General features: G+C 40.5%; 2 protein-coding genes across 7 annotated transcripts in view; one reads left to right on the top strand and one right to left on the bottom strand.

Moving 5' to 3' along the window:
* The first annotated feature begins 13 nt into the window (after positions 1 to 13).
* msantd4 (Myb/SANT-like DNA-binding domain containing 4 with coiled-coils) lies at positions 14 to 5,640 on the top strand. The gene is made up of 6 exons (XM_034604831.1): positions 14 to 31; positions 170 to 215; positions 1,117 to 1,310; positions 1,953 to 2,048; positions 2,149 to 2,448; positions 3,600 to 5,640. The coding sequence occupies exons 1-6, from the start codon at positions 14 to 16 to the stop codon at positions 4,362 to 4,364; spliced, it is 1,419 nt and encodes a 472-aa protein (XP_034460722.1). The 3' UTR covers positions 4,365 to 5,640.
* Positions 5,641 to 8,014: 2,374 nt separating this feature from the next.
* The window catches only part of gria4a (glutamate receptor, ionotropic, AMPA 4a), a 111,285-nt gene continuing 101,330 nt past the window's right edge, over positions 8,015 to 17,969 (bottom strand). The window contains exons 16-18 of one of the 6 annotated variants that reach the window (XM_034604103.1): positions 17,697 to 17,811; positions 15,721 to 15,968; positions 8,015 to 11,230 (exon numbers count right to left, since the gene is read on the bottom strand). In XM_034604103.1, the coding sequence (XP_034459994.1) occupies positions 15,723 to 15,968; positions 17,697 to 17,811 (361 nt within the window). In that variant the 3' untranslated portion in view covers positions 8,015 to 11,230; positions 15,721 to 15,722. Of the gene's footprint in view, positions 11,231 to 15,720; positions 15,969 to 16,997; positions 17,812 to 17,969 lie in introns of those variants that run through there. The other 5 variants (XM_034604101.1, XM_034604100.1, XM_034604102.1 and 2 more) reach the window with 5 other exon arrangements.

The raw sequence follows: 17,969 nt of genomic DNA, 5'->3' as shown, positions 1-17,969 counted from the left end.
GTATATCAAAGCTATGGCTTCAATGCAGGTGGTGGGAGGATAGACAACACACCACAGGTTTCATTTCTGATCGTGGAGTAGAAAACGTGTTGTGTTTGTCCGCTGAGAAACAACAATCTCACAGTGCAACATCAGTCGGAAAAAAACACGTTTTAATCAGAGATATTAGGAATATACATTTGGACACAACCTAGAAGCCCAGATTGCATATGCAGGTATTTTGTCTGCATGTAAATAAATAAAAAACGTGGATCAATAAGCCAAATATACTGGCAATTAATGTGTCTGTGTACACTGAATGTAATATAACACAGTGTGTTCTATGAAATATTCTATATTATATAAGACATTGATGAATCGTTGGCTGTTGTACTGGAGATGTAACAACTGTGTTGCTATAATGTGCTGCAGAGAAAAATTGGTACATCAGCAATATGTCTTTGCTGCAGCATCTGCTAATTTATCATATTTACATACAACCTACAAATCTGCATTTGTGGTTATAGTATTGAGATGAATACATTCATAAATTATAAAAAAATATTCCCATATGTTGCGATCTCAGAGACATCTCTGTGGCATCAGTGATCCACCTCAAATTAAGTTTCTACTATAACTGAAACAAATCATATGTCAACACTTTTCCACTTATTTACTTTGTACTGGCATATTTATCTATGTTGTAATTAGACTACTTCTGCTCCTGTTGGATGGATGTTTTGCCGGACTGCAGAGATATTAAGTCAACCCCCCCCCCCCCTCCCTTAAAAAACAGAGAGGATTTTCATTATTTACTTTGGGGCGGCATCTGCAGCTTTGTATTTCCAAAGCTCCTAGTTTAACATGTCGTTATAGAGAGTCAACCTCTAGTGTAACAGTTGGGATTGGTCTCCCAAAGAAACAGGGACTGATGGAGCCACAGAGGAATTCCTCCCTGATCAACGATGTGCTTTTGAAAGGACGTGTCACTGTTAAACATGGATGAACCTTTATAACAGAAATGGCAGATTCTGCTGTTCTCATTTACTCTGACCTCTGACCTATTGTGGCCCATTTTCCCCCCTCTCTCTTCTGATACCATTCCTTTCCACTCTATCTCTATTTTTTCTCCCCCAGTTAGCTCTCATCTTCTCTCCGTTCTCCTCCCTACATTTCCGGGGGTGTCTTTCCCCTTCCCTGCTGCCAAGCTGGATTTCCTGCAGGTGAAACATCTGAAGAGGAAGAGGAAGAGCAACTACAGTGTGAGAGAAACGCAGACTCTCATCAGGGAGATCCACAAGAGGAGGGATGTGCTGTTCTCCAGACAGCAGGTGTGGATTTTCTGGGATGTGTGTCCTCACAGACAAATGAATTCCTGTCTTATTCAAGTAGCAAGTATTTGAACTAGCTTTTTAATATACGTCTATGTAAACAGATTAATGAGGGTACACAGTAATTACTGAAACAAAAACTGCAGAGGTATAATATGAACAGTATTCAAGATATATGTCTGAGGGGGTAAGCTGATGTCCAATCTAAAAAGCAAGTCACAACTAAAAGATATATTATACAACATAATATAATATAATATATTACAATATAATAGCATAAAGATATAAGTAAGATAAGCCAGAGAAAGAGTAAAGCTATACCGCTCAACTGCCCAGGTCAATATATTGGTCAATATTAACATATATTAACGCATACATTGGCCGATAAGTAATAAAGCTGGAGTACTACCTAAATACCTAAATATAATTAGGAAGAAGCATGTCCAACATCAAGCACTGACAGTTCCTTTTTCAAATACAAAATGTCCTGTGTTTTACATTAAGCACATTTCTCATTTCCATTATTTTTTAAGGAGCCTTTGTTTCTCACTCTACACTACAGTCCCACAGCAACTTCTTCCTTCATCACCACACTTCACCACCATCATTACATTCTTGTTCCTCTTCTCTGTGTCTGAGCAGAACACAGCCATTAATGAGCTGAAGAGACAGGCATGGGAGGAAGTGGCTCGAGGAGTCAATTCACTAGGGGAGGGTGAGCTACGAACTGCTGCTGAGGTGTGTTTCTTTCTGTGTTCAAATCACATCTTTAAATACTTACTCCTCCTTTCTTATCTCTTGACTTTTGGTTCTTTAACTCCCACACCTCGCCTTGCAGGTGAAGCGACGTTACCTGGATTGCCGCGCCCTGATGAAGCGGAAGCAGCTTCAGGCAGAGCTCTGTCTCTCCTCCTCCTCATCCTCGTCTCTGGCCCTGAAGACAGAGTACGATCAGTCCTCCCCCGAGCACGAGGCAGCCTCTCTGGGGTCGGGGTGCGACCAGCTGCTGGACCTTTCTGGCTTTCCAAAGGACTGTCACTGCGACTGGCCGGAGCTGGTGGGTCTCAGCGAGCCGAGCGGTCAGGCCATGATGGCACCGCCGGACATGAAGATGGAGGACGATGTCAGTGAATACAGAGTAAGAAACATAATGCCTGCGTGTGTGTGTGTTTACTATAGCAACACAAAACAGAAGGTTTGTCCTTACACCACAGATTCCCTCTGTATCTTATTTATTCTGATTAAACCTCTGAGTGAACTAAATCGAAGGACAACATGATTTTCTCAAACACCTTCATGCTTTTTTAGATACGGAGCTCGTGTTAAGGCCACTCCTGTTGTGAAGAGATAAGTAGCCGGTATTGACATGCAAGTATTTGCTAATGTGTTAATTAGCTTAATGAATGTCCTCATCAGCAGAGGTAGTTATGTTTAATATATCACAGTGATTATGCAACACATGTCGCTCAAGTGGCTCTTGTTAATCTGGCCTTTTGATTGGGCTCATCGGTTCACAAGGTAGAGACGGAGACACATTTAGTGCTTGTTAATTAATTAGGATTTAGTTCTAACATTAACCCTTAACATGTTATGTTTAAAGTCAACAGTTATCTTGACTTTTTGTGTTATTTGTCCTTTTGTCCTTGTTATTTTCCCACTTTTGATTTACAATCTTTTCTATTATAACCTATTCAAATTTTTCATATCCTCAGTCAGACAATGTGCAGTAGTATTAGAGGTGTTTTTGTGTGTCAGAGCTATAGACTTTATATAAAAATGGATGGCACGACAGCTCCCCGAAAGTCAGGCCAAACCATCTCTATCGCATCCTGGTGGCTGGCTACAGTATAGCTCGTAAACCTTGCCTCCTCCATGTTAGAGGAAGGGACATAGACCAAACTAAATGATAATTATTTGGGTAAATGTGGTTTTAATTATTTGTTTGATGCAATAAGAGCGATGCGAAACGTCATCATCGACAACTGAGACTGACTTGTGATTGGTCAAGCGTGTGTATCAGCAGGACCTCGATACCACGGCTCTATCCACAATCGCTATCGTGCTTACAACAAATTATGTCAAAAGCGTCCCCCGTATTCAGGATATTTTAGCTTTGTACAGCGGGAGGGATTAGAGTCGCGTCATCCGTCTTAATGAACAGTCTATGGCAGGACAGCAGGACAATACACCTGTGCCCCCAAGATGATTTTCAACACTTGAGACATGAGTTAAACTCAACATGTAAAATTAGCTGTGTCCCTTTAATGGTGTCCCTCTCTCCTTCTCTAGCTGGATGGCGATGGTGATGTGGGAGATGGAGAAGGAGAATTAGATGAAGATGACATTCCCTCCCTCCTCAGCGACATTGAGTCACGTGGCGAGGGGCATGTCGGCGATGCCTATTCCCACAACGTCTTAGGCACACTCAGCTCCTCCAAGGCCCCGACCTCCACCACCAACAGAGACCTGCCCCTGGCTGCCGCCTTCATGGGGATGCCACCTCATGCACTGGGAGGTCTCACCAGTCATGAAAACATGGGTGCAGGGTTCCTGGCTGCTGTTGAGAAGCAGCGACTGGAGCTGGAGAAACAACGACTGGCCGTGGAAACCGAACGCCTGGGTGTGGAGAAAGAGCGGCTGGTGGTGGAGAAGGAGCGGCTTCGTCAGACAGATGTGGATCGGGAACGAGTGCAGCTGGAGAGAGAGAGGTTGCAGGTGGAGAGGGAGCGGCTGAGGCTTTTGATCCTCAGCAAGTCAGAGCCCGCCAACTCCTCTTTTAACCTCCCGCCACAGCAAGGCCCGCCCTCGTCCTCCACACCTTCCTTATCCTGCGCTCATGAAGGACAGAGGGAGAGAGAGCGGGAGGGCAAAGGGTGGAGGACAGTGGTGGATCTGGACATGGAGAGGCTCAAACTGGAGAAGGAGAGACTGCACCTGGAGAAAGAGAGACTGCAGTTCTTCAAATTCGAGGCGGGCAGACTGCAGATAGAGAGAGAACGCCTCCAGGTGGAGAAAGAGAGAATGCAGCTGCACAAAGATCATCAGAGCCACTGAGGACAAGACTGATGGGAGAGAAAGTGGAGGGTGAAACTGAAAATACTGACAATAACGCAGCATTTGCGTCAGCGACGGCTCCTTAATGGGCCCTACACACATATATCCTTAAAGATGGTGTGAGCCACATTAATGATTATTGCCGTTTAGAGTTTGGCCGAGGAGAAGACAGAGATGGCTGGTTTATTTATGACCATCACAATGAAGCAGTGCCTTATGATGTCTTCATTAAAGGGGCGACGGGACAGAAAAGATGGATTTGTCTGGCACACGCAGCTGCTTATTAGATCAGCATCTCACCCAAGTTTGAGCAGATGTTCAGTGCCCCATCCAGATACACTGATGCACAAAATGTGCAGTGTAGAACATGAAATGCTGGTTATATCATTGCAGCACAACATTTCTAGCGTAGGAATGTTTTAAATGGTACATATTATATGAAAGAAAGGGATCATGATGTTAAATGTATCTACTGTATTGGTGCTCAAGTCGACCATAGATCCCAACACTGTTACTTGTACATAGAGATTTTAATGCTTTTTATGTATTTCAAGTTCTTGTGTTGAATTATAATTTACATGGAAATAGTTTACTTTTGTCCAACAGTTTTAAGACTTTGTGACAGTTAATAATTGTATTATTTACACCGGTGCTTTTCTTACTTACTGTATGTAACATGTGTGGAAATCTCTTCTGTGAAAAAGGCCTATTGAGGTTTGATGCTTTTGACATGAGTATATACGGACTTGGAAAAGAGCCTGAAGATCTGTGGTGAGCAGCTGCAGGATGTTTGCTTTGCATGATGGGACATTAAAGCAGAGAATTGCTTAATTAAAAGATTTGTTGTGTCATAAACATATTGTACTTTTACTGGCTACTGTAAACTGTATTCTGTTGTTTATGTCTTGACAAACTATTCTTTTTTACACGTATGTCCCAGTTTGTCTCTTTAAAGAACTCATGACCTGAGTAGCATTCCAATTTTATTATTTTCTTCTCATTCTATTTACTACATGGTTCCATCCCTGATCAGCATGTATATGTATTTATACAACTTTTTTTTTCTTACAGTCCCATGTTACTGAGTTTATAAATGATCTTTGTTAAGTAAAATAAATGTGACTTCCAGATAATCTTTGTGATGATCAGAGGAGAATAAAATCAGAATTTCAGATTCAAGCCCTAAAGTGCTGCTTCCGTGGTCCCTGTCATGCCTTTCTGTTCTCAGCATTGTATTTGAAGAATGATGGCAAAAGAGATTTAGAATAAGATTTCAGTTCATTTTCTCTGTGCTGTATTGATGTTCTACAGGAAACCGATATGATTTCCCAGATCAATGCAGGAACATATAAACAGAAAGCTTGGGTTTTATAACTCAAACCCATCAGAGGAGGGACAGAATATACCAGGCTCAAACATTGTCCGCAGACTGAGAGGCCTTCAGGTCTTCTGGCAGACTGTTCCACAGGGGGTGATGATAAAAACTACAATCTGGTTGCCCATTAGTCACAGATCTGACTGCTGGTAGTTTAATGGTCGGTGCCCAAGGATCTATGGTGTCTAATATCCCTGATATTCAGTAGACCCACCTGTCTGAGATTTGAAAAGCAGTAAATGGATCCCACAGGTCGTTCTGAGCAGACGTGCTGCAGAATTTAAATTTAAATTTTGATACTATTTAAAGTGACTATGAGCATTGTTAAAAGCACCAGACAAATAAAATGTATTGTTATTATTATTATCAATAAAAATAATAAAATGCTTTCTATTTGTACAGAGACTACAATCCTTGTCATCAGGTCCAAAGGCAAAAAAAGTGCAAAAAAGAAAGAAAACAACTCTTTTTTCGTTTTGTTCATGCATGTTCAGATGTGATAAGTCTGCATTCATCAGGATCATCAGTAGTAATTATAAAATGTAATTTGTTAACATAAGCATATGTTGCACATATAGTTGTACGTCATCTGCATGGCACAAAAAAATCCATGCAGTAATGGATTAAAACGGGTTGTCTGAAAGAGACACACTGGGGATATGTTGCTTTTTACACCCTGCTTCAAAAGATTTACTCAATGTGCATTTAAGAAAGTGCAAAAATATTTCTTCCTCTGCATTTTTCTCAGGAAAGTGAAGGTGACACGTACTTGACCTGAGCCGAGGGTCAGTGGAAAAGCAGAAACTATTTTTCACTGTGATGGAAAATATTGACATTAATCATCCCGAAATCTATCCTGGTTTTTCACAACTTGTTATTAGTTCCATTTGATTCACTCTTCAATCTGAAATGAAAATATTCATTGTGTACCGCAATTCACAGCAGTGGTCTATTGTATTAAGTTGACCACTGTACCAGCAGCAACAACACAACAAAACAACATATGAGATGAGCTGCTTATGTGACGTGAGTGTTGTTTTCTCTGGGATCATAAAAGACAAGAACAGGAAGGTGGTCATGACAGAGGAGGGGCTGTGAATGAGAAATCAGGGTCTGAGATTGATTCCCATGAGAGAGGGATGCAGAAATGGAGAGATGGGATGAGGGAGGATGACGAGAGGCGTAGAGAGTGAGAAGGGAGGGGGAATGAGGAGGGGCTGAAAAGATCAGGGGATATACTGTGTCAGTGCTGAGAGAAGGAAAGACAAGAGAATGAGTAAGAGGAGATGAAATGAGCCAATAAAATAAAAAGCTGGAAAGGCCGTTTTCACAATTTGCAGTGACGATAAAAGAGACAGATTGAAAGTGTGTGTGTGTGTGTGTGTGTGCGTATACATGTGCATTTGCAAGCGAAGGTGCAAGGTTATAAGGGGCAAAACTGCCTCAAAATTTGTATTTTGCTTCATCTTTGGGTAAATGGGAAATACTTGTCAGTAATAGCCCAGCATGGTATGTAAGTGTGTGGGAGTGGGAGTGAGATGGGAAATAATGGGAAATGCTTGTCAGTGATGGCTCTGCATTAGGAGTGTTAGGTCTCCACGGATTGAAAAAAGGAGCCCAAATGATAAAATCACAGCAGGGAATCTTTAACCCTGCAGCTGCTGATCTACAGGAGAGCCGAGATTCTTCACAGACACAGAGCTGCGTATAAGAAACTCTGGAGAAGCTGAAAAAGCCGACTGTCCTTGAAGATATTTCAAAGCCAAGAAGTAATCGATTCCAATTCTGGCTGTGGTTTGAATTTATTCTCCTGTTCAATCCTCCACAGGGGCTGTGTTGTAATATATATATATTTTTTAAAGACCATGATGAGGGGAAATATTGTGAAAACAAGGCTGATTATTAATTACTGAAATATCATATCTGGCCATGTTGGGGATGACAATGTCAGTTCATCACTTTGGTCCTGACGAATTATGAAATAATGAAAGGATTGGATATTCATGGTCCCCAGAGGATGTGAGCTGTTGATGTTGATCATCCTCTGACTCCTCTAGCGCCATCATGGGGTTGACATTATTTCATATGGTTAACGTTTTGTCCAGCACCATCATCAGGTGCCTGACATCCTGCCCTTTTATGCACACATTGTGGTAATAAATAAAACAAAACACCCAGAAAACCTTTCAGGAATTTGGCTGTAAACACGGCACACAGCCCGGAGGCAGCACTGGACTCAGTGAATAAATGACCACACAGATTCACACACAGGTTCAGCATCGATGTTTTACTAGAAAAAGAAACAAAATGGAAAGAGAGAAATAAAGGAAGAAAGGAACAGTGTTAAAGCCAGCAGTCAGCTTCTTGCTGTCAATGCATGAAATCTTATGTGCTGGAGGTGACAAAGAAAAAAACAACACAACCGTGACATGTACTGTTAAACTGCCTGTGTGTCTGGTCTAGTGATCAGTGTTCGCTGTCTCTCACAAATGTACCCATTACAGAAACCCACTATTTCTTACAAGCTGGATGTGCTGCAGTGTTGCTGCACTGAGAGCAGGTGAAACTGTGGAAACTGTCCATCATGTTTGCTTCAGACATAAAGATTCAATATGCTGTTTGAAATACTTGTGTTATAATCTTATTTTATTTATTTCTTTATCTGCGGAGTCTGACTTGAGTACATTTGATGCATGACGTATGTGTTATGCAATGAAACTCAGATTGTCAACTAGTCTCTTGAGTTGTACAGTTCATCTCTAGCCCATTATTATGCTTTGTATCCGGGCAGAAATCATTTGCACTTTGAACAAAGAGTTATTTCTTGCGGTGGGACAGGAAGGGAGATGAAAGCAGAGGGAGAGAGGAAGAGGACACAAAATAAGTAACATTTGAAAGTTGGGACGTAAGTCAAAGGAAAAACGAGGACAGAACGTAATGTTTCCTCCCCACGGACAAGAGACACAGTTCCTATGCAAGCATCGTGTAAATGTTCTTATTCCTAAGGTCGACAGTAAGTAGATCTGAAGGCTGCCATACAGGTTGTAAAAATGTATATTCGATTGATTGCTCATGTCTGGCACGATGAATCAACAAAGTGCAAACCTCCTGAACTCTGGCTTTCAAACTGGACCTGACTCACATTTGGCGAGAAGACGAACAACAAAAAGCACTGAGGTGATATGCAACGCAAGACAAATGCTACACTTTTAAAATGTCAGACAGCATTTTGTACCTACAGTGCAGTAACCGACAGAGGCCCATCCTCTCGTGAGGCCTGTGTCTCTTTGTACGGCCTTCAGTGTTGAATACTGGTGAGTACAAACTGTATCAGGGGCCTTTTCAGGCCACCAACACAAATACCCGGGGATAAAAAACACTGTTAGACAATGAAAAAGAAGTGAATAACTGAACAGACAAACAGGCAAAAACAAAATCATCCAAACCCCCTCATGGTGCTGTAGTGATCACTCTGAGTTGACCCTGTGTATGCAGCGGTGTGCGTGCGTGCGTTTCTACGTGTTAGTGTGTGTGTGTGTGTCCGTGTGAGTACCAGATGGACATTCAGTGTTGAGTAGGACACACAGACTGTGGCATAGTCATATTCTCAGGTTATCAAAAAAAAAAAAAGAGCCATATAACAGAATGTATGCCACGGCCTCTGACAATCAGTGATCAATGTTTTTTCTATAGCTCTCTATAGATATATATTTATTTGTATTATATATAATATGTAGATTTATAAAAAAAGATTTGTATCTTAATTACAAGTAGTGGCATTTTCTTCTTATATTCATTATTGCAATGAATTGTTATCTAAGATGATTTAAAAAAGACATGTGAGTTCTGTTTTGCTACGCAGTTATTTACAACAGTTTTAAAAAGCAAGCTCTCTGATATGGAACCTTCCCTCCGGCCACTGGAAAACACGAAGGATCTTAAATGGCAACCAAACTGTTCATTAGTGTCTGTACTTTTAGAGAAATAGGAATTTGTACCTATAGATCCATATAGTTCAGTTTAAATGAGGTGCACCAGCACAGACCAGTTATTCTCGTTGGGCCACCGCTCTGTTGGCAAGCTTGCACAGAACAATGAGCTGATTTGCCTTTTCCATTTTCTATTTGGATGAATTTTTCACGAAGGCTGAACTTGAATGTTTTTATTCCACATGTTTTAAACATCATTCCATTTCCCTCCAATCGTTCAGACTTCTACAAGCGCCCAGTGCTTCTGTTGAGATGCAATTTGTTAGGTGGCCATTTTAGATCCTCCTACATGTTTAATTTGATCCTTTCCACCACTGAATATACAGCTTGAACCTCATCATCACTATTTAGCATTTCTACTGTCATGATAATGCTGTTGATGACTGACTTCATTAATTACTAATGTTTATTTATTCTTTTTTTTCTTCTTTTACAAACCCCTGTGAATTCATTGGCCGAGATTCAGCCAAACGTATGTGTGTCGAGGTTACTTCTGTTCTATGTCGGCTGATTATCTCGCTGCTTTGGGACGAGAGAATCATCGTAAATGTGTGGTAAGAAAGCGTTTTCATTCAGTTGGAACAGTCCATGGCAAAGTAGGGTTTGCACAGTCCGAACGTTCAAGCTTTACAGTTTTCTGGTCTTCTAAGGGTGATAATACCTGGCACTCAGTCTTTGCAGGCAAGATAAGATGATTGGCGACCATGATGATGATGACGACGATGATGATGAAAACAAGGTTTGTAGTCTCAGTAAGGCGTTGTCAAGGGGGTGTGGCTTATTGGCCAGCGATGTCCAATGAAGACGGAGCAGGAGCAGAGTCGTTTGGTTGTCTTTTGTTCTCGTCACCGTCATCATCTTTATCACGATCATCATCATGATCAGTTCTGTCGTCAAGTTCACAGCTCATATTTCATGTCATGTCTTTGCTGGCTTTCCTGTTGGTTCGTTGATATCAGGATGGTATCCTCCCAAAAACAAAGGAAAAAAAGAATGAACGCTGCAGGCAAGTGTGATAGCTGTAACTTGTCCTTTGTTTTTTCTTTTTTCTCCGCTGTTCAATACACAGCTGTATTTCACTTGTCTCTTGTAAAATAAGTCAATGGCAACAGGAAAGTGAGATGATGATGAGCAATGTGTGTTTGTGTATTCAAGTGTGTAAAACTGTGTGTTCTGTGTATTTGTATTTGAGCTTCTGTAGCTTTATGTGTGTGTGTGTGTTATATGTGATATGTTAGGATGTGAGAGATTGTACTGTATGCCCGTGTGTGTCCTTGTCAAAGTCACTGTGTGTGTGTTTGTGTGTGTCGTTAAGGCACAACAGGTGTTTTTGGTTTTCAGGGCAGTCCGGAGGAGACCACTGCAAGGCCGGGGTGTCGGAAGGAGGCGTGGCCAGCATGCACGGCTTTGGGGCAGTCTGGCGTCAGGACGCGGCCATTCTCCCCCACACTTCCTGTGATGGATAGACGGGCCTTGTTCCGCATGGCTTCAGAAAATGACAGCTACATAAGGAGAAAAGGAGGAGAGGACGGAGGAGGGGGTGGAGATGGCAGAGTGGAGAGCTCGTTTAAAAAAAAAAAAAAAAAGAAATTGGGCAGTAAATTCAACTCGTGTAAAAACGGAGATCTCTGCACATGCAACGAAAACACTTCTACATGCATGTGCCGGTACAAACACACAATTACCTCAACAAATAGAAAAGTCGGAGGGTGCATTCATCCAGTTAAGACGATTCTGTGAAAAGTTTGATTTCTCCATTCCACTATTTAATTACAAACAAATTGAGTATTTGAATATGCAAAGATGTTTTGTAAATCATGTGGGTTGTAGTGGAGTGGAGTTTTCTTGTTATTTCCGTTCAGTGATTCTCATGAAATCACAGTGTGTGTGTTTCTAACAAATGTGTTGAATGCATTTCTATGGAAGCGGTGTCTCAATTCAGGAGCTTCATCCTTCAGAGGCTGAGTATGAAAACCAATTGTGTCACAGCCGTGCGACTAGGCTGTCCCATTTCGAATGCTCTTTCAAATGCACCTTCGAGTGCGTCCTTTCATCCCAGAGCATCAAAGTTTCCAAAAGGTGGACCCTTTCCGGCCCAACCTATCCCAGAATGCATTGCCCTTGGGTGACAAACTGTTTTTTTAAAAAGGTAATGGCTGTGGCATGCAACTAGATGTCCAATGCATGAGCATCAGGCTTCATCTCAACCAAACAGCTAAAGGTACACATGTTAAAACTTTCTCGATGTGTCCAATTTTCAGCTCCATTGCAACAGCAATAGCGGCGGGACAAGCTTTGATGTCGATCATTGAAAACTCAGTAGACACGACTGTCTAATTTCAGTTCGACCGTAGAGCGTGTCCACCAAATGATGCTGCCCCTGAATTGAGACACAGTTTATGTTTACTTGCTGGAAGTCTTTTTTGTTGGTATACTGCATCTGTTAGTGCTTTACTACCACCTACTGTTGATTAGGGGAGTGCGTGGTGTGAATGCATCCCCAAACAGATACACATTCAAATATTACTAAGGCTAACACACTGTCAAAACACTAGCACAGTCCTACAGAAAGGAAAAGGTAAATGCAAAAGCAGGCAACAATCAACAAACATGGACAACGTGGACAAGCGGGTTCTGGTTGTAGACATCTGCATTTTATAGGTGACCATGCATCACTGGGTTCTGGGTTTGAGTGATCACAGATTGAGGTGAGGATTTGAAAGGACGGGATTTTGGAAGGTGAGGACTTTGGAAAGAGGAAAACGTGAAGGAGTGAGTTTGCTTTCAAGGTGTCCGATTTATAGAGAGGGAGTGACTGACTATACTGCTCAGAGTAGGGTGACACTTCACACAGACGGGCTACTGTGATTGTTTTGTTTCTGTTCAGTCGCTGCTGTTGGACGAGAACCTCATACCACGGACAGCAAAAGAGCTTTATTCTCACATAGATGGTGTTCATGTGGTGCGACTGGGGCACTACTTTAAAAGTCTCTACCATAACTCAAGTTTTTATGAAACCCCTAAAGTCCCGACAGATGTTACTTCTTTTATCGTGTTTGCACAAGATAACTACCTTCTGGGAACAAGTTAATGCATATCTGCAGCAAATGATTCCTGCTGATGACGAGTGCACGTCTCCGCACAACAGCAGAAATAATTTTTTTATATGACATTTCAAGGTGAAAATAAAACTTGATTAGCTGATTTCTCTCCATCACAGAGGCTTATGCATCTGAAGTTGTTCATATTCATTTTTAGTTACATAACTTGTGCAAACGCGAGTATTATCTTGTGTGCACAAAGTAAAATCACCTGTCGGGACTTTACGGGAAAGTTACAGAGTTTTACACAATCAACGTTACCAATCTAAAGACTTTGTAAAAAGCTTGGCAAGAAAGAATTTTGGTTTCATCTTTGATTTCTAAAAGAAAAGCAATTTGATGTTTGGCTGTTTTTCATCTAAAACCTTTCAAGTTTCGCTGCCAGAAACTGAAACACTCCGCTTTCACTGAGTACCGTCAGTTTGATGTACAGCTCGGTTACAAACTAAATGGAAAAATTTAAGTATCTACTCTAAAGAAACACCTCAGACCATTTCATCTGGAACCTATATTGTTTTAGATGCTTGGACGATATTATTGTATCTTAAAGCGACTTGGGATGAATCAAGTCAGAATTAAATTCGGTTCCTGAGGGTAGAGATCCGTGTTATTGCTTCTGAGTTCAGTCCAAAACGCTTCCACTCCCACAATGGTTTATTTGTGGCAAACTTTATACTTCATTTTAAATTGGGTACCGTTACCTTCAAACAGATAATTGCCACTATTTAGTGCACCACATTTAGCTGTCCTTATTTTTACACCCCCTGTATTGATCCTGCTAATTATCTCAAGGTGATAATCAAACAGGACTGTATAAGGCCTCGGAGTGGTTTGCTCAGCAGATCATCAAAATGAAATCCACTGTTTCTTTTTTTCCTTTGGTTAATGGCCCGTGTACATCGATAAACATGTCTCATGTTTTTTACAACGACATCACTAAGTAGCCATTCTATATGAAGTGTTTCATCAATTATTCCTCTGCATTAACACTAAGTAACTGGGCTGTTTTGAAGATGTCGGGGCTGGAGTAAGTCAAAATGCCTGTTTGGAGGGTCCAGAGCAGGGGTGCACAACTCCAACTTTATGGATGATGAATACAGGAAACAAGCCACCAGAGCTGGGAAAGGTCGGCTCAGCAGCAATTCATGTTTTATGTATTTTCACTGTTGTTTAAATTATTATTGTGTAAATTTAAATTATTATTGTGTAAATTATTATTATTATTTCTGTTGTTGTTAATGACGATTAAGCTGCTATCATTAATAACACATCTATAAGTGTCGCTTTATAATTATTATTATAACAACCAGTCAGACTGAGCTTAAATAAGACATTAACACAACTATGTCTGGTCTCTCTATCTTTTCGAACATGTTACTTTTAAAATAAAAAAATTCAAAGCTTGAAAAGGCAGACATCTTGGGTATTCCAAATTAAACCACCACACATTTTGATAAGCTGGTGTGATGAATTATAGATTAGTACACATTATCCCAATATGGGATGAAAATTAGAGATTGATAATAAAAAAGTAGCTACTACTCAATCAGCTGGTAGCTGCAGGTCGAATATTACCTACGGACAACAAGTAAAAGCAACCAAAAACTGCTATGGGGCAAATGTTACGTGAATGGACACGATTAAACCAGTATTTCAAGAAAATGTTGTGCAGCAGAAACTTGAGCTGACAAGAATCCAGTCTCAACCTGAAAAACACAGTGTATTTTCTTCACCTCACAAGTTCTGTCTAGTTTTGGAAATTGAGGTGAAAGTCTAGACATCGTATAAAATGTCTTGCAGTGTTTTTCTTCCTGAGATATCTATCACATTATGGGCGAAAATAACTTGGCTAGACCCAAATCCACAATGACTGGTGTCCATGTGTTAGCTAATTAATTTGTAGCTGGAAGCAGTCATAGATTTTAATGAGGAACTCCACACTAACAAACTTTTATGACAGCAGGGTGAGAAGACCCTACAAAAATTATAATAGTTGAGCCAAGAAAATACTGAACCTTTTGAGTTTATGAAAATTTAGACTTAAAGTTTTGAGGTATTAGGATGAATACATTTTTTTATAGTGAATGCTGTTCTTTAAATTAGCCCTGTTATCCCTATCAGCCCATTATTACGTTTTTGCCATCAATACAAACTAGTTACAGCAAATGATCGAGCACATGAATGAGCAAATGATCTTGTTCCTACTTTTATAATTGTTAATGGAGTATTTAGAGGTTTTTAGAGGTCAGATAAAACTAGTTATGTGAAACTTTCCTTTCAGGCTTCTGAAGACAACAATGGGCATTTTAACTATTTTTTGATATTTTATGACCTAATAATGAGAGAAAATTCAGATTTAGTGATTATAAAAATGTATTCAGATATGAATTCTAATTTGAAGCCCTATACACATATACAAAAAATACTGAGGCTGGAGTTGTACATCCCTGCTAGATCAAGATTTTGTTGATAGCTAAATTACAATGCAGGTGCCTAATCAGGTCATCGGCAAAGAGCATCACCATCACTGTCGGCATCATCATCATCATCATCATCATCATCATCATGATATGCAGCCAAAGACGATGGAACCAAAACTGTAGTCACACACATCTAACCCCATTCTTGCTCGGGGCGAGCTGCTAAAGAATGAAACATAACAAATGAAAAAAACAAAATATTCGGCCAATATATGAAATAAAAGAAGCAAAATAAAACATAAAAAGCTAAATTGGTTCCACAATGCTTGACCACATCCTCATCACCACATGAAGAACGACACTGGAGCTGCTGCGACAGCCTCCACATCGACAATACAATAATCTACAGCACCACCACCATGATCAACACCACCATAACCCCACCTATATATGGGAGCCTCTAAGTCCTACCCCTATATCTTGACCCCCTCGGAGCCGTACACGTTGTACCCCTCCCTATAAGTGGCTAGATTCTGGGTGCTGGGGGAGGGGCTGGGGCAGTGGGGGGGGCTAAGGTCCACCTTCATGCGCTTGGCTTCGGCCCGAGACTTGTAGCAGAACTCGACCAGGGCCACCAGCATGGCCAGGCCAAGGCCGCCCACAAGGATGTAGAAGACCCCGGCCACGTTGGACAGGCTGAGAGCCTGGGACGACTTGTCCTGGAGAGAGGGAGTCGTAGTGGGGGAGGAAGAGGGAGTCGTAGTGGGGGAGGAGGGGAGGGTCGAGTTCAGGCCGAGTAATGGTGGAGTTGACGAGCGGGTGTTGGGTGAAGGCAAGAGGAGGTGGTCGGGTTAGTTTCGATGAAAAACAGGTTAGTGGGAACAACGAGAAGAGGTGGAGTAAAAATTGAAAGATTGAAGAAAGGGAGAAGAATGACAGAGAAGAGTGAGAACGAAAGAGGTTGATGAGGAGCAGAAAATAAAAAAGAGTAAGAGAAGGGAGGTGGCCGTGAATAAAGAGGCAGGAAAAAGCAGAAAGAGACAAAGAAATAGAGATTGTCAGAGAAATAAAAATATTCAGACACAAATTCCAGTATTAAATTGTCACTGCAGTACTATTCTACATGTACTACTTTACATTACTGTGTTATTATGAATTATGACATTATTACATTCTACTTCTACAACTATAACTATTGTCAGCACCACAGCTACTACATACATATATTACAAAGCTGTCACAATCATTACTACGAACAATCTACATTTCTACTGCAACACAAAAACAGCTTTATTCAGCAATAATTTAACAATTAAGTAAAAAAATGGTGTCAATCACTTTGAATATATGACAGAGCAGGCTTTAATTTGAGCGGTAATGACATTTCACTGTGGTTTTAATGAGATTTAAAGGCTCCAGTCGCCAGCTCTAAACTGCAACTCCCATGTTCTACATTGTAAAATCTTCCTGTCTTCTATTGAAATGAAAAGTGTATGAATTAGCAGCAAAGCTAATATAAAATATGGTAATGCTTTATTTCACAGGTCTGTCATTTCCAAATATTTTTGTAAGAAACTGAACAAGAATGTTATCATTTGGTTCTAATTGCAGGGAAACTAGTCAGTGATTTAACTTATAAGTGAGGAAGTTGTGTTGAGTTTATATGCTGCTAACCGGCTCAACTTGACCCATGTAATTAATAAAAAAATTGTCATTTATTATTTACAACTCTATCCTCCATATTCGTTAAATTGTTTCCTAACCTGTGGACAAAAGTCCAGTTTTCTGAATGTTAAGTTGACCTCATGTGCACTCAGGTCTTCATACACTGGTGATTAATTTAAACTGGCCGAAATATTTATCGCAAGTGCACATATGTAATATTTGAGCTATAATTAGTACCAAATAATAGGGTTCTTGCACAAAATAACCTTGGATATTATTTAAGAAATATTTACCCGTAAAATAAAGCAATAATTTAAGTTATGGAAATAAATTAATATAACCTAATCCTGATTAAATATCAAACAAGATATATTGGTAAAAGTCAATATTGCTAACAAATGACTACAGACACAGTGGTATTCTCGTCTGGTGGATGAGTTATAGTCGACCAAAAATGAGCTATAGTGTATGATATCAAAACAAAAACATGAGAGTGAAAATTGCCTTAAGAGTCCTAATGAGGACTGACTGTAATGAGGATGGGATTGCCACAGATTGCTACAGAGACTGAACAAGAAACTGATTTTAATCTGATGCAAATTTCGATAAATGTGGTCCACCATTAAAATAGAAAAAGTCTACTTTGGAGCACATATGTTTCAGGCTAAGTGAGAAGCTGTTTCAAATGCTATTTCTAAGACAGTAGTTGCAGTAATCTGGAGCGTATTCAGGATGAGAGTTTCAGACTAGCGATCTGTGGGCCGCAGCAGCGTGAGACTGACCTTACTTCCAGAGTCCTTGGGTCCACACTCTCCCTTGTCATACCACCATTTGTTTTTCAGTTTGTCTAAGACGCCTGCTTCGCTCAGTTTCAATACTGCAAGGTTTACCGGGGTTCTTCGCGTGTAAAAATAACATAAATAACATCATAGGTCATGTTATTTTATGTTATTAGGGTAATTCACATTTGCATTGCACAGCTCAGTCACATTAAAACTTTTTTTGTTCAAATCAAGTGACCTAGCATGGATCCCACTGAGTACATGTGTGTATGC

Source organism: Hippoglossus hippoglossus, chromosome 13 (genome assembly GCF_009819705.1).
Source record: "Hippoglossus hippoglossus isolate fHipHip1 chromosome 13, fHipHip1.pri, whole genome shotgun sequence".
NCBI classification, from domain to species: Eukaryota; Metazoa; Chordata; class Actinopteri; order Pleuronectiformes; family Pleuronectidae; genus Hippoglossus; species Hippoglossus hippoglossus.
The sequence above is the reverse complement of the archived record's forward strand: the minus strand, read 5'-3'. Positions and strand labels throughout refer to the sequence as shown.

Excerpts from the sequence above, each read along its gene's own strand:
- msantd4 (XM_034604831.1), top strand. Across the intron at positions 216-1,116 it reads AGCCCAGATTGCATATGCAG|TTAGCTCTCATCTTCTCTCC; the intron begins GTATTTTGTCTG and ends TTTCTCCCCCAG. Across the intron at positions 1,311-1,952 it reads TGCTGTTCTCCAGACAGCAG|AACACAGCCATTAATGAGCT; the intron begins GTGTGGATTTTC and ends GTGTCTGAGCAG.